Raw genomic sequence first — 17,118 nt, 5'->3', positions numbered from 1 at the left:
AAGAATGAGTTCATTTGATGGGCTAGGAAAGTCGCACTTAATTCACGTGACACATATTAAACACAAAATTTTGCCCCAGTAACCTGTTTGATGAGCATCAATTACTTAATTCCAATCTCCTTTCATCTGATCCAATAGCTTTGTTTTTGCAATTCAAAACTACATTTTATAAGCATGTATTTGGTTTTGAAAATAAAATTTGTCCTTAAATTTATCTGAATCTATACAAGCTATTATTAATAAAAAGAGAGCAAGGTTTATAAAATATAAAATATAGACAAAAAATAAGTGACCCATGAGATTACCAGGCTGAGCTTTTAATAATTTAGATGTAATAAGGTACATACCTTTATTGCCTTATTAACAAAAAAAATCAGTCACATCCAGCTTTATTGTAAAAGTTCTTAAATTTATGAAGCCAAAAAGTGCTGGTGAACTTTGTTCTACATAGAAGAGCATCACTAACAGTCTGCATTCTGCCATGCAAACAGCACTTGAATTTTTCTAACTAACCTTTGCTGTGAAACAAATACATGCTTTTTGAGCAATTCATTTTACTACAGCTTTCATTCTTGATCTGAGTCTAAAAACATACGATGTCAAAATGGTATTTTATCAAAGAAAACTAAATTTTTGAAGTTGCTCCCCACTGTTATATACACACAATAGCAACCCATATTTTATTTCCAATTTAAACAATTAGTAAATTCACTGGGATCCGTGTTATTGTTAACGGTATTTAAAATATACAAATCAACTTTGCTAAATAAGAAAATCCATTTCGAACATCTTAAGACTAAAAAAGAACACACACAATTAAATATTTTATCATTTTATTAGGAATAATTTCAAATGGGTTATGAAGAAAACTTATTCATCTGAGTTTGATGAGTTTTCCAAAAACTCTTAATGAAGATATGTTCACCAATAAACAATAAAACATCAGCAGAACTATCATACACTGGGTAAAGAGTCAGGCTGATACCAAAAGCAACATGCAACATAAAAAAGATACAATATAAAGAAAGACAATCTGCTGGGTATTAAAAACTCTTCTCAATATGAACTCTTTGCAATCGGCAAAGAACTATTCAGCTAAATCCAAACTACACCAAGGTAAGCTTGGCTGATGGAAGCCAGGAGTCAATACAGGGAAAAAAATAAGTTCCTCAGTGCAACAGATCTGAATAGTGTTTTGGAGCATTTCCTGGCTGGTACAAGCAATATTATAAAATCTTTTTGGCAAGAGAGAAAAATAAATACAAATGGAATGCTACATTTTTAAATCAGCAGACTGTCCCAGGAATGATAAAGGTATCAGTAAAGTAGCAAGGGGAAAACTTTGAAACATTATTGTTGTGGGCTCAAAAAACATTCAAAACGGATTTATTTAAAGGTGTCACAATAGCAATGTCCAGGCATTTAGGCTTAAGGGAAGTAAAATTAAAAGAGGACACTTTTTCCCAAGTTAAGGAGAATTTCTTTAAAACCAAGCATATTGCTAAATGGCAACATTATACTTGGTAAACAATAATTGGCAACAAAATAAGTTTAAACGCTGTAATCTTCTGCCCAAACCAGTCCCAGATACTGTTTAATAACCAAGATGCAAACTAATTTTGTTGTAACAAGCCTAGACCAATTCTATCAAATGTGTCCTTGGTTAAATATCCAGTTTCATTTAACGTTTTGAAAGTTCATTCGACAGCCAGTCAAGTCCTTCATAAAGACCAGTTCCTTGTGTAGCACAAGTGGCTTGAACATACCACTATAAAAAAAGGACAAGAAAATACTTGATTAATATAGGATTATTATAACAGTGTTCAAAATTTCTTAATCAGAAAAAGTAAATATTTTCTCCCAATTCCCCAAGGGTATTAGTCAGCAGTTACCATAAATGTATAGAAAAAAAAGGAAATAAAAACCATATAAAACTATAGGAGTAAATGAATAAATACATTAAAGCATTACATTCCACAAAGGATTAATTTTATATTTGATGATCTCAGTAACTGTACATATTGGGAGTTTTCTCATAACTGTTGCTTCTCACGAAACTCCTCTCACATTTAAAGCTACTCCTACATTCATTAAATTTACTCAACTATTCACTAATCTGAAAAGGTTAATAACAAATAAAATATCTACCTGCTCCTTATAACTTTCATTTCCCACATATTAAAAAAAAAGGTTCAGAGTACAGGGGGTAAAATTTTGAAAGAGTATGTATGGGCATGTTGATATTTTAGAGAAAAGCTTTTTAGATAATTTCACTATCTTTAGTCTTACTCATTCCAAAAAGTTCTACTTTTTAAAATGGTAATGATTCTCATTCTCCATTAACTGTATGTACTGCCATAAGAAGTTACAAATACCAAGATAAAGCCCTAAAAAACAATTTAATTACCTGTAAGGGATAGTTTATTTTTATTCATTTCTTTATTGGACAGTTCCATTTTGCCTTAAAGACACTTTAATATTACATGGACACTGCAAGAATACCAGGCTACCAAGTATTATTCAAATACTGAACACCCCAAATAACCTAGAAGGCTGAGAAAAAGCATAAATTCATATCTTCATTTGTATCTTCACAGCAAGGAAAACTGGTATCATTTATAGTTTATTTTATTTAAATCAGCCTGGACCATGTCAAATAGTCTATACAGCTATTGCCATAGCACACTATTTGCCTGTTGACAAACTAATGAAAAACTATTATAAAGCACAAGCCACACTAAAAGTCTGTGATATCTTTATTAAAACAGTATGTTACAGTTTGTCAATATTTAAATCATGGACATAAAATAAGCTCTTACTATATAATTTTAAATTCAAAACTTATTTAATATCATAATTAAAGGTCATATAAGCTTTTGATATCATGTAAACAGTACAAAACAATTTTATCTGAAATATGGCTGCTAAAAACCAAATTACTAAATATTTGCTGCATGGCTATTTAAAAGATGTAAAATTAAAAACAGCAATACTCTTTAGATATTAAAATTCTCATACAATACAGTTTTCCACATCTTTATCAAAACTATACATTTGAGGACAAAGTTAAGAAAAATCAAATAAAATAAAGGTATTTAAATCTATGGATCCTTAAAGGAGCTCTATGAAAAGCTAAAAAATGGAGATTATCAGCATACTTTAAAGTAAAACTGAATACAACATTTATAAAATGTATGAAATAAAGCCTGAAAGGGCTCATGTTTGTATCAGCAAGAGTGTATTATGGTAAACTAATGTGCTCTTTATCTTTTTAGAGGGGACAATTAATTAATAAATATTTAAACTAAACACTAGCTAAAACAATTATCTTAATAATTCTAATACAATTATCCTAATAACAATTAATATCCTAATAATACTTACTGTTCTGTTACGAAGAGACTGAAGACCTAATTTATCTGTCATTTCACTGATGGCCATAGCATTTGGTAAATCCTGTTTGTTTGCAAAAAGCAGCAACACTGCGTCTTGCAATTCATCTTCCTGAAGCTGGAAATAAAAGCTAAGAAATGAACAACTACAAAACTGGTGTTCAATTATTTTAACAACCTAGGTAAGCCACTGTCTTCCTATACTATTTATTAAACATTAAATACATTATTCAACATCAACTCAATCTGCCTACATAAAGTTCAGGTACTCCTACAACTTAAATCTCTTATCCTTCCGTTTATAAATCCCAAGGAAATAATCATATGCCTTCAAGTAAAAAAAAACTTTCAAGCCAATCATCCTATACTCTATTAAGGTAAGCCATTCATTCAGCGTTCAAGATCATCCCATGAGGGTCAATACTGGCAAGGACAAGAAACACGTATGGCAATGAATATTTATGGCATGATCTTATGGTACTTAATAGTAAAGGTATTTACATAATGATTCTTTTTGTACTTTTATCCTTTCCAGTCAACTGGACAGACAACATTGGGACGATAAAATGATTAGGGCATTTGGAGTTATTATGAAAAATACAAGAATTCCAAGAGTTGAAACCATAGGAATGAAGTACTGATACAACATGGATGAACCTTAAAAAATTTAGGCTAAGTGAAAAGTAATTAGTGGTTGTCAGGGCTGGTGATGTTGGGTGGACTTGGAGAAGAATGAGGAATGAATACTAATAGTTCTATGATTGATTTGTTTATGGGGTGATAAAAAATGTTCTAAAATTATATTGTGGTATTGGTTGTAAAATTCTGAATACTAAAAACCAATGACTTGTACGTTGTAAATGAAGTTATGGTATATGACGTATCTCAATAAAGCTGTTTACCAAAAAAAAGTAGAAGGTATACTTAACTCATTAAACCAAAAAAAAAAAAAACCCCACTTAATTACACATACACTGACACAGTGGTTTTACAAACCACTCCAGTCTTAGGAGCAATGAATTAGAATTTAGAATTTAAGATTTCATTTCAGTAAATATTTTATGGCTAAAAGTTTGAAACCATGACAAGTTTCCTCAATAATCCCCCACCTCGGGCTTTTCAGCAATATGAACATATGAAAACATTACTTCAATACACGGTAAGGCCAAAATGCCACTGTCAACCAAAATCCTATCACCTTTGAGAGGAATTCATGGTGACTATTACAAAACATTTAAATATATATATTACTACACGATATAGAGGAAGCTGAACCCAATGACCCTGATAACAAGAAATCTGAATCAGGATTTCTACATCGCAAAAGTATCAAAGTTTTCTATTTATAAAGAACTGGACTAATACTCAACCAGAAATATGCATCAAAATCACCCATGAAAAGCTAAGCAGGGTCGGGCCTGGTTAGTACTTGGATGCGAGACCTAAGACGACCAGGCACTTTTTTTTTTCCCCCCCCCAAAGGTCAAATAATTACTGTTTTATATTGGTGTAAAAAAACAAACAAACAAACAAACAAAAAATAAATAAATCACTCATGGAGCATTCTAAAAATAAGCTGGGCATTCCTCCTAACTTACTGAAATAGCTATTTTTCTATGTGTTTTTGAAAAAGCTCTATACAAGATTTTTACATGCATTAAGAACCTGTGATAATAGTTACTCAAAGTTCTTTCTAGCTCTAAAAAATTTCATTTGTGTAATCTAATCCGTTAAAATGCATCAACCACTAATACCACTCACTGTTGCCTAGAAAAATGCATCATTGGAAACAATAAATTTTAAAAACATTACCATTTTCTGCAGCTCGTCAGCTCCTTCCTGAATTCTTTCACGATCATTGCTATCTACCACAAAAATAAGACCCTGGAAAAAAAAATTGTTTAAATCAACTATAACGGTTAAACTTAAAGGATACATTATATATGAAACATTAAGGACAGGCAGCAAAACCATATCAAGAAGCAAAACGTTAGGAAGAAAATGTACCTTTATAAAAAGAATAAGTACAGGGCTCTAAGTACTGAAAAAAGCTGAGCACTATTTCTGATTTCGATATTCGAAATCAAAAGAAATCTCACTCTTCAACTATGCCAAGAATAAATTTTATCCCATTCTCCTTCCTTCCCCCTGTGCCCCCCTCACATGTTTAACTGCAGGGAAATAGAAGTAAAAAAAAAAAAAAAAAAAAAAAAAGGCCATAAAGTAGGGACCAAAGGAAAAGAATAAGCCAAATATCCTAAAGATTCAGAATTTACTAACTAAACTAGCTTTTTCAAAGGCATGCACACAGCGTTAAAGGGGGGGGGGGGCAGCAGTTTTTATACGCCTTATCAGGAAAAGTTAGCCTTGTTCCAGAATGTTTCCTGCCAACTCTAGAATCAGGGTAAGGAAATCTTAAGCAAAATATATCAAGAAAAATTCAAGGCTGATTTGATCAAATAAGAAATTCTTAACAAAAAGGAAGTTAGTAACCATTCTTAAAGATACTCAAAAATATTAGAATTCTCTACGACAAAAGAAATGGAACTGGGAAGCAATCAGTTGAATTAAGACTTTTCTAAAATTTTTCAAATGAGAAAATATAATAAATTTTTCAACTGGAGAGAGGGCACATTAATTTTATAGCTTTACTAAAATCTATTCCTGTTAATACTAAAGTGATTACTTTGAATATTCTCCCCCAAACCCTGATTGCTAAAGTATTTTTGAATATTCGTCAGTTTTACCACAAATTGTCTTATGCTATTACTTAAATAAGTAACTAGATTAAAACCACTAAGGGCAAAGGGCTATATCATTTTGTATTTATCTCTCACTAATACCACAGCACTCAGTTTGCCAGAGTACCTAATACTTATTTTAGGCTATGGCCATTAAATGATATAATTTCCTTTTAATCTAGTGAATGTCAAACCCACTTGGAAGTCATCATTTTAAACATCCTAACCTTTGAAAAAACTTTTGGTGCTACGAGAGCCAATACAGCATAGTGAAGTAATACCCAAATTCAAATTTCAACACTACTTATTAGTAAATTACCTAATCCTCTTCTGTAAAATACCACCAAATTTGTAAGCCTATTTAAAATTAAATGTAATCAAAAAGGTATGCAAGAATCTAAAATTATGCTTGGCTTACCTTATCACAGACATTTAATGTTATCTTCTCCTTTTCCTCCTGTTCCCAGAGCTATCCCTTTTTAGAATCTACTTCTCTAGAAATGGTGATGATGCTTCTAAAAGGGATCCAATTTTTTTCTGTACTAATAATCCATTTTTATTGTTTTAAAATAGAAGTAGTACTATCAGTCCCAAAGTAGTATTATTGAGAGGGAGAATTATTTTAAGAAATATATTCTGAATTATTCACTTCCTTGGAAAGTGTAGAATCAAGAGTGTATTAAAGCTAGGACTCTAAAAATAAGCCTGGCTACTATAAGAAAAGATTACTTAAATGACCAAATAATTATTTAATTATTTAGAACAAAATAATTGGAACAATTATAATAAACAATGTGTTCTGGATTGTTAACATACGTTGGAAACATGGTTAAATGGCGTACTTTCTTGTAAATTTTATAGCTGAAAGAACTGGTCAAAATGCTGGAAAAGTCTACGGCCATGCCACCCTGAACGAGCCCGATCCCGTCTGATCTTGGAAGGTATGCAGGGTTGGGCCTGGTTAGTACTTGAATGGGAGACCACCTAGAAAGACCAGGTGTTGTAAGCGCAAAAAATAAAAAAGTAAGGGATTGTAAACTGACAAGATCCTTGTAATCTGTGAGGTCAAACAAAGGTTGCCTCGCAAAGAATGAATGAATAAAGGAATGAATGAATATGCTAGAAAAGCTAGCTTTAAGAGCTTAGCTGTGATTATATCAGGTAACACATAAAGCTTTCTCCAGCAAGAATGAACTCCCTAGAAAGAAGTACTTGAACTTTTGATTCTAAGGTGATCCAAAGAGGCCAGGAGTGGATCTAATCTCAAATTAATTAAGTAAATTACAAAGCATTCTAAACAAATCTAGAGATAAGAGAAGGGTTAGCCTTGGTTAAGAATTGTAAGGTTTAGAATTAGCAAAGTTTTACATCATACCTAATTTTATTTCAACACCACGTTTCCTAAATGAAATGCCTATGACTTACTTTTAAAATAATCTAAAACTGTTAAGTACATTTGAGAGTAGTATTAATTAAACAATATTGGCCATATCCTAATAATTGAAGTTGGGTAACAGATATTTGGTAGTTTACGTTATTCTCTCTCCTGTTGTATATTTGCAAATTTCCGTAACAACTTTTTTAATGCATGTGACTCCTATCAAAATATCTTTTCTAACCACAGCTATGTTAATGAACAAAAACATTCTAATTTTTAAAGAAACAAGCATTCCACTTAACATGACATCCTACTTAACTGGTTGCTCCAGCCACTCACCTAGGGTACTCATTGTCACCTGGTGGCAATATACCTCACTTGTATACAATGTTAAAAGAACTGGGAGACCAAGAATGAATTACTGACATCTGCAAATCTTAAATATATAAAGTACTTGTAACCTCATACATTACTTTGGAAAACACAACAGAGTTGGAACCAGGTTAAACAGAAATGTAGAACAAGAACTAGCTCTCCAGTATTAGGTAAGTCATTCCAACCTTCAGTTTCCTCATATGTGAAAGTAAGAAAAGAGCAATGGTTCTTAAGAGGGAGGAATTTTGTCCTCAGGAATTATTCTGCAGGATGTGGAGACATTTTGGGCTGTTGCATCTGGTTTAGGGGGAAGGAGGGTACTGCTATTGGCGCATAGTGGGCAGAAGCCAGGAATGCTGCCAAACATCCTACAATGCTAAGGAAAGCACTCCTTTACCCAACGACAAAGAATTATTCAGCCCGAAAAGTCAACAGTGCTACTGCTGAAAACCCCTGTACTTGAGACTTGCTCCTAAAAATAAGGTCCTAAACCAGCAGCATCAGTACCACCACCAGAGAACTTGCTAAAAATCTCAGGCCTTACTCAGCCAGGCTATACTGAATTGATCTGTATTTTAATAAATACCTAGGTAATTTATATGTAAATTAAAGTTTAAGAAGCACTACTGATGCCTAGTTTATACTTCCTGAGATTCTGATTCACGTGGTCTGTGGTTATGATCAAAGGTTTGGGATTTTTAAAGCTCCCGAAGCGATTCTAACATGCAGCCAAACTAACTTCTGCTCTACAAGATCACTGTCTCTTCCATGCCAGTATTATATATACTATGATAATATAAAAATATCTTAGAAATCAACAGCGCAGATCTATCTTAATGTCTTAATTATATATTTTAATACAGAAAACTAGACAAAACGAAGGACTGTTGTCTTACATTCATTATAACTGTAATGGAAGTTATACAGACTTACTTCCTAAACTAAGAACGAAACCAATAGAACTACTGATGAGATATCTTAATTCAATCTTGAGAAACACCCCCACCCTCACCCAATCTTCCTTAAATATGTAACTCTTCTACCCTCGGTAATTTAGCCTTCAAAGGCATAAGTGAGACATTTCACTGAAGAATATGGAAATGGTGGAAAGAAGAATGACAATTCATACAGTACACACAAACATCCAGTTAAACAATAAAAATTAACAGAAACTTTAGAGCATGAAACCTAAAAAGAAAAGTTATAAAAATGTATCACATTTCTTACCTGGGTATTTTGGAAGTAATGCCTCCAGAGAGGCCTTATTTTGTCTTGACCACCAACATCCCATACTGTAAAACAAATGTTCTTATATTCTACTGTTTCCACATTAAAACCTACAAAGAAAAAAAGATTGTTGTGTACAATGTCATTAAGAAAATAAACCTCTTCATTGTGGAATTCTCAGGATTTTTTAAAGTCCTACTAGATAATCAACAAACTTAAAAACCTAGGAGTTAATAATGATGGATACATGACACTGTACATTTGTCCAATCCCATACAATGTACATTAAAAGTGAACCCTAAGGTAAATTATGGACTTTGGGTGATTATGATGTGAATATCTAGGTTCATCAATTTTAACAAAATGTACCACTCTCGTGAGTGAATGGGGGAAAGGTATGCATGTGTCGTTGAGGCAAGTGATATATGGGAAACCTCAATTTTTCGTGAACCTAAAACTGCTCTAAAAAATAAAGACTGTAAAAAAGAGCAGTTTCAAAATTGAACTGTATTCTATTTCACTTTTTAATATATTGTCATAATATAAGTTAAAGTTATCTGTAGACTTTCTTACCAATGGTAGGAATGGTGGTGACTATCTCCCCTAACTTCAGCTTATACAGAATGGTCGTCTTGCCAGCAGCATCCAATCCAACTAGAAAAAGACATCACAGATTTTAAAGTTAGACTAAAAGCACACATTAAGAAGTAATTTTAAAATAAATTTATAGTTTGAAAGCTAAAGTTGAATGGGCAAGGCACAAATTAGTTAGAAATGAAATTACCTCATTTCTGATTTGCAAAGGCAACACTTCTACAGAAAGCCTTTTCATTTTTCCTTCTAAACCTAGAAATATAGCATGTAGCAATGAAAAGAAGAGTACCTGGCTGACTCGGGCTCTACTCCCTAGATTTGCTTTGCCATAAACTAGTCAGGTGCCTTTAAAGAAATCACTTTAGGAAATTGAGGTCAGAGAATTAGCTTTATAAAATAAGGGGATTGGATCAGATATTCCACAATCTCTTCCAATTCAAGTCATTAATTCTATGAACTACTATCATTTTTAAAAACACAAATTAGAACCACCTAGGAAGACCAGGTGCTGTAGGCGTAAAAAAATAAAAAATAAATAAGGGATTGTAAACTGACAAGATCCTTGCAATCTGTAAGGTCGACTAAGGGTTGCCTCACCTAAAAAACAAACAAACAAACAAACAAATAAACACAAATTAGAAACTGAGTCAGAGAACACATAGCAACAAGTAAATAATTAACTGTAAGGTTCATAAACTCAATATCCTTTTATGTAAAGAGCAATTTAGAGTAAAAGGTTTCAATGCACGGGTAAAAAACAATGTCCTGGTCTCCTTAAATTATAAGAGAAGGCCAATTTTATTCTTACCTAAATCCATTTCAACATCAAATGTGCAGAAATGAGAACAAAGACTTAATTTAGGTTGTAAAACTGGCCCTATCATATTCATCTCCAATATTCATGTCTAAATTCTTAAAATGATTAGAGGCAAATACAAATACAGAGGAATGTGCTTGTTTCTGAGGGAAAAAAACAACTAACATACTAAAACAAGAGGCTTTACCATTTTATTAGTGATAGTGAAGAACAGATTGAATCTCTCAAAACCTGCATATTCCATATTGTTTGCTAAAACCTTCACAAATGGAAGGTCTGTATCTAACAACCTCATTGGATGTTTAACTGCTCTTAAAACATCACATTTGTCCACCTAGAATTCTGCTGTGAGATTTTGAAATTCAACTGAATATTGATTTAAGCAAGAATATTTCAATATTTAAATCAAAGCAGTATTTGGCACATGAAACCAATGCTTTTAAGTTAAAAAAAAAAAAAAACAACTCACTTCACTTATCTAATTTACATTCCCCAGAAAGTAAGTTTAGCTTTTATCAGTTCAAAACAGAACTAAAGGCTACAGGCAATTCAAACTCCTACCCATTCGACAACCCTTTATACTCTGCATCCATAAAGGGTAGCTTTAAGATCTCCCTGGAAACTTAGGCATCTTATGCCGCCTTCTTATTCCAGTGTCCTCTAATCAAACTTTGTTCCCCACTTCTTCATACCAGGATTCATATTTATTCTTTCCAAGTACTATAACATACTCACTAGTCAGAGTGAGCAGCCCAAGGTAAGCCCTCATTTATGAGCATAAGAAAAACCACTGTTACCAGGAAGTGTTTAATTTTTTGAGTATGGGACAGTAAAAAGATCGGAAAACATACACAAATGATTAAACAAATACTATTAAGCCTAAGTCAGAATCGAAACTGAGATGCTGATTAGAAAAAAACATGTTAGGTTTTGAAAAATACGGTACATGCCAGTCCACAGTGGAGGTCTAACTAGATTTCATATTGCCATTTAAAAACAATGTAAATCCAAAAATATTGACAGAGAATGGAAAATATCCAGGATTAATTATGATTATATAACAACTAAGTTACAGTAATCTAATTTTTCTTTTAATAAAAGTTGTATACCTCAAGTAGATTTCCTTTATTAAAATGCTGGGCTGGTTACAGTTCCTGATGCAAAAGCCAGGAAGATGACTGCTTAAGAGCTTTGAATATGTTTTATATACTTATATTTATTTTTAAAGGGGTTTACAAAATAATGCAATCATATGGTTTTTAAGCATCCATGAGTATTTTTAAAATAAAAACCATAAGACAATTAAATGACTTGCAGCCACATAGAAGATTCTAAAATCACAAAGGTACCTTATACCCAAAATGTTACTGTTGTATAAATGCAAACCAGTTTTTTTCAAAAAAAGGTATTTCTAGTCTAAGATTTCAGATGCACAAACTAATGTATGCCATCACTTAAAACTCGTTACATTGTTCTTTACTCAAAAACATGTTGGTCTAACAATTTTGAACCACTTTAGTCATTTCTTAAAGTTTGTATTTCCTTAATCTGGCAATGAGTCTTCTCCATAAAAATGAAACTATAACCAATTCTCAACCAGCCAAGATAAAGACTCTATCTGTACAGTCCAGTTATGTCCTCCCCTCCCTCTCACCCTATAAACAGCTCAGTGTATTAAAAGATAGACTGGAATTATTTGTTCTTCTTAACTGGACCTACACTTTAACCAAAGTGTTAGCAGCAAAACCACCCCAAAATCTTTGGCAATCATTAAAAAGTATGTTTACCAATTCCAATTATCTCAACCTGGAGGAAAAAAAAAACAGATGCAGTAAGGAAAAAGACTGGGAAAAACTATTTTCGGGTATATAAAATTCTAGACATGGTATTTTTCTACATGTTCTCCTTTTCTTTCAAATTTTCTAAAAGGAAGCTTGAAATACAACTTCATAATTTAAAATTGAATGCTTATTACTGTGTTCCAACCACAATACTAGGTGATTCCATACATCTTTGTAATTTAATCCTTACAATAACCCTCCATCTTTCAGACACGGCAGCTAAAGTTCAGAAATGTACCTAGAATCACAGGAGTAATAGAACAAGTATTCAAATCCTAGGTCTTTTGGAGAAATTAAATCCCTCATACAGAGGTGGTAGAAATGTAAATGTAAAATGGTGTAGCTGCTTTGGGAAATAGTTTGTCGGTTCCTCAAAATATTAAACATAGTTAACATATGACCCAACAATTCCACTCCTACGTATTTATCGGAGAATTAAAAACATATGCCCACACAAAAACTTGTTCATGAATGTTCATAGCAGTATTAATCATAATAGCCAAAAAGTAGAAAGAACCATTTCCATCAACTGATGAATGGATAAGCAAAATGTGGTATACCTCTACAAAGGAATTATTACTATTTAGCCATAAAAAGGAAGTACTAACAAATGCCATAACACGGATAAACCTTGAAAACATTATGCTAAGTAAAAGAAGCTAAAGGTCACATATTGTATGATTATATTACATGAAATATCCTGAATAGACAAACCATTAGAAACAGAAAGCAGATGAGTAGCTTCAAGGGGAATTGGAGGGTGGGGGACAATGAGTTGCAGGGCATGGGGTTTCATTTTGAGCTAATGAAACTGTTCTAGATAGAATTATGACTGTGGTGACGTTACGCACTTTGTGAATATACTAAAAACCACTGACCTGTACACTTTAAAGGAATGAATTTCATGTTATGTGAATTACATCTCAATTAAAAACAAAACAAAACAAAACAAAAAACCTAGGTTTGATGCCAGAACTCTCAAATAGTGTTTATATATCTTGCCTTCGAATTTTTCTGGTGGAGACACTGTCTTAATATTTTCTCTAATTCCTTGGGGGTGTGACCATCAAAACTGAAACTAAGGCTGCATTATAATGAGCTTTAAGTTTTGCTTCTATCCAATAGATAAGAATATCTGTACTCTGATCAATGTGTTAATTGGCAGCAAGTTATCAATGGCTCTGATAGCCATATTTTATAATAAAAAACATAAGAGTGTACATCTAAGGATGGTTGTACCAACTTCCAGTGACATGAAACTAAAGATTTTGCCTTTTCTATTGTTTCCCTGTTATCACCTAATTAATCAAAGGGGCCTTTCCTTTTAATGGCTGGCAATTATGTTTTCACCTAATGGCCTGAGAAAATGCTCATAATAAGCTAAAAACAAACAAACAAACAAACGAAAAACATAACTATATATCACAACTTTAAGTTTTGGGGAATCAAAAACTTCTTAAAAGGCTAGAGTAAATATAACAAATATTATCAATAGTGAAATGGTGGAATTATTGGATAGTCTTCATTTTTTCATATTTTCTAATTTAACAAAAAGGATATTTTTAGAATAAGGATGAAAATTTAAAATTACAAAATAAATGTATTTACAAAATATGCTAGGGGAAAAGTATAAAGTACCACTCTTGAGCTTAAAGTCTAACTTACTATATCGGCAATATTTTCAAATTAGCAAATACAGGAACCTCCCTCCTGAACCTCTCTGGTCCCAAAAAAACCAGTCACATATAAGTGTAAGGCAGAACTTTACTGGTATGAACAATCTTAGAAAGCAACACTTTTCCAGCTTTTCAACAGGAACTCACAAGTTCAAAGAGTAGAATTAGTAATTCCTCTACAGAAAACATTAGTGTTTTTAGATATACACAATATCTGGGGAGTCATTTACCAAAATTACCTCTAATCACAGATCAGGATATATGGAGATCAGACTAAGAATAGGATAATGCAGGGCTAAATGAGAAATATAAGGTAGAAACTCTGAATTTAAGCTCAATGTTATCAATCACGAGTGATTTCTCCTTAAAAAAAAAAAAAAACTCTACACAACTTCCGTCAATCTACACTTTGACTTTAAATGACATTGTGTTTTTTTAAATTTTTTAATTAGTTAAGTACAAGCTATAACTTCAAACACGTTTCTAAATTAACTTTTGAGAAAGTGGGCATAGAAATAAAATTATAACTTCTCCACAGTAATTTGACAAACCAGACTCTAACTGCTATCTTTTAATAATGAGTCAAGATAGTAAAATCTGAAAAAGTTACCAACTCACAAAGGCAAGAATTTATCTACCCCTTTTAAAGAAAAAAGAAAGCACATCTGCCAGAGAATATTAATATGGAAAAAACAACCATTAACCATTCTAATACTTCGATAAGAGCAGACACCTTAAGAGTGATGTTATTTATGCAATCACTCATAAAGCAGGACAAAAAAAATCTAATTATCAGACTTCTAAAATCACCTCTTTCCCTGTCCATGCACACATCCTTCACATGGTTATACTTCATTTGATGAGTTATCATAGAAGTTGACCCTGTGACTGAAGTGTTTTTAATCAAGGAAACTTGATTAGCCCAAAACGAAAATACAAAACAAGAATAGCGAACCTGAGTAATAAAACACTTAGCATAAAATGAATAATTCCAAATCATGACTTCTATCCCTTGAGCAGATGCACAAAGTTAAACACTTTTCCATTTTTTTCTCCATCATTTTTTGGAGGTAGGAGGTGGAATGCTACTCTAATATAGTTAAAATAGAGAAGTGCTTATAGCATAATTCTACTTTTCCTCTCCCTCTGAAACTTTTAGCCATCATAAAAGACTAAGAAAATGAAAAACAGCAATTCATTTTCAATAAATCTTCAGTAAAAGGACAAACCATTCTGCATTTCCAGAACATACTAGTTAATCTCTTTAAGGAACAAGCTGAAAATTCATATATCACAGTCCAAAGTCCTATTGACTTCAGATTCTTTTTTAAACTGCTACTTTTCAGCGACTTTTAAAGCTTAAACAATGCTTGCCCCCCTAAAATTCTTCTTCATAAATAAAATCTGAGAAACTTTCAAAAAGAAAATATTTTCATTTACCTTTGTGAATGAACCATTAACAACTGTTTCATGAATTGTGAAGAAGCTGGAATAACAGTAAAGCAAAAAAAGAATCAAATGTGTATACCTTAAATCTTCACACACCTTGAAATATTACTGTACCTCGCTTGGGAAAATTATCAACGGTAGAACTCGAAAATGAAACTTTTTATCCCCTCCACTCCCTAGAAAACAAACTAATGAGCCAACAAGTTTCAATGTTTAAAGTTAGAGGGGCTCCTTTTAGCATTATTCAGGTCCATGGGGCTTAGCTATGATGCAGACAACTCACACAGTTCTATGGGGGAGGGGTTGCTTACATCACAAGTGACAAGCCCCTTCTCCCTCAGCTGAGCAAAAAGAACCCGAAAAGCAATTTTTTAAAACCCTGTTTTCAAAAGAATTAAAGAAGAACCTTTGTAAAGCTACCCTAAAATTAAGTTATGATATTCAGTTAGTGAAAATTTGTTATCGGCTCTAAAACTAGTTTCTATAAGTTTTTTTCATTAAACCTTAGCCAGTGGGCTAATAAAATTACTAACAAAAATTTTTTTCTAAAATCCAAAGAAAAGAACCGAATATATTTAGTGTTTGAGAGTAGCCAAGAGAAACATATTCATGAAAAAGTTAGTTTTCAGGAATACTAACAAGGAAAATAAAAAAAAAAATATATGAAGCGGAATTCAGCCCGACGCACAGTTTAGCGAAGTGAGCGCTGAGGAGTCCGGACTCTACCGAAACCTTGGGTGCTCCTTTGCCACCGCGCTGGGCCTGGTCACTTCCTCCCACGGCCAGTTCCGAGCGACCGTTCGTTCACATACCACTGGCGTGTGCAGAGTGTGTACCCAGGGCGGAAAGGGGGAGGAGGAAAGCTGGAGTCGCTCTGCCTCCCTCCCAACCGCTGCCTACACCCGTGGAAAAGAGGAGCCAGATCGCACTCTCAGAATGGGCCTTGCCAGCGTCTTCCGGGCTCTGCGAGATCCGAGAATTCGCTTCTCCCACATCTCCACCCAATCTTGTTGGGCTTTTAATAAGATCAAGGAGCGAAAGCCAAACGCAGGAGGACACCTTGCAACACGCCGCTGCCCGGTCTCTAAAACAGGTCTGCGATGCCCAACCACCCTTCGCCCCATTGTTCCCCCTTAAGAGTGCCTCCCGACCCCCAGCCGGTTGCCCCTCCCCCACCACAGCCGGCAGAGGACAAAACAGGCCCGCAGGCCGCCCCAAGCGTAAAGAACCGGCCTTCCGCGACCCCCACTAGGGCCGGGACTCGGTTGTCGGTCGCTCACTCACCCATCAAAATGCGCATCTGTTTCTTGCCAAAGAGACGGGAGAAGAGGGAGGAGATGGTGAGGCCCATGGCGGTAGTGGCACTTGCGATGGGCAGGAGCAGAAGGGATTTGGAGCGTCCCCGGGCCTTCTCCTTTCAAGCTCCCGGCAAACTGAGCGAGAAAGAGAAGCTAAGGAAGAAAGACGGCGGCAGGAACTGCTCGCTAGCTGGCGTGTCGGACTAAGCTCCAGGTCAGGTACTAGCGGGGCGCGGACCTGCTCTACGACTGGCGCGGCAGCTCCGGCTCTAGAATTAAGGCTTTCGCTGTGCCACGTCACGCGGCAGCCGCGGCGACTCCGACAGTGGC

At 34.0% G+C, this 17,118-nt stretch overlaps 1 protein-coding gene and 1 pseudogene across 1 annotated transcript; one reads left to right on the top strand and one right to left on the bottom strand.

Moving 5' to 3' along the window:
• Positions 1 to 816: 816 nt before the first annotated feature.
• Positions 817 to 17,118, bottom strand: ARF4 (ADP ribosylation factor 4). Its single transcript, XM_016131672.2, has 6 exons — positions 16,775 to 17,118; positions 9,687 to 9,767; positions 9,114 to 9,223; positions 5,205 to 5,276; positions 3,385 to 3,510; positions 817 to 1,768 (listed from the first exon to the last, which is right to left on the bottom strand). The coding sequence occupies exons 1-6, from the start codon at positions 16,839 to 16,841 to the stop codon at positions 1,682 to 1,684; spliced, it is 543 nt and encodes a 180-aa protein (XP_015987158.1). The 5' UTR covers positions 16,842 to 17,118; the 3' UTR covers positions 817 to 1,681.
• LOC118602542 lies at positions 7,024 to 7,142 on the top strand (annotated as a pseudogene).

This window comes from Rousettus aegyptiacus, unplaced genomic scaffold (genome assembly GCF_014176215.1).
Source record: "Rousettus aegyptiacus isolate mRouAeg1 unplaced genomic scaffold, mRouAeg1.p scaffold_m13_p_4, whole genome shotgun sequence".
In the NCBI taxonomy this organism is placed as follows: Eukaryota; Metazoa; Chordata; class Mammalia; order Chiroptera; family Pteropodidae; genus Rousettus; species Rousettus aegyptiacus.
This window is presented reverse-complemented; position numbering and strand designations above follow the sequence as displayed.

Bases quoted from the DNA above. Each gene is read 5' to 3' on its own strand.
- ARF4 (XM_016131672.2), bottom strand. From the start codon at position 16,841: ATGGGCCTCACCATCTCCTCCCTCTTCTCCCGTCTCTTTGGCAAGAAA. The intron at 5,277-9,113 runs GTAAGAAATGTG...TTTTTTTTCCAG, and splicing joins ATTACTTCCAAAATACCCAG to GGTCTTATTTTTGTGGTAGA. The intron at 3,511-5,204 runs GTAATGTTTTTA...TTTTATTTCCAG, and splicing joins CTGACGAGCTGCAGAAAATG to CTTCAGGAAGATGAATTGCA.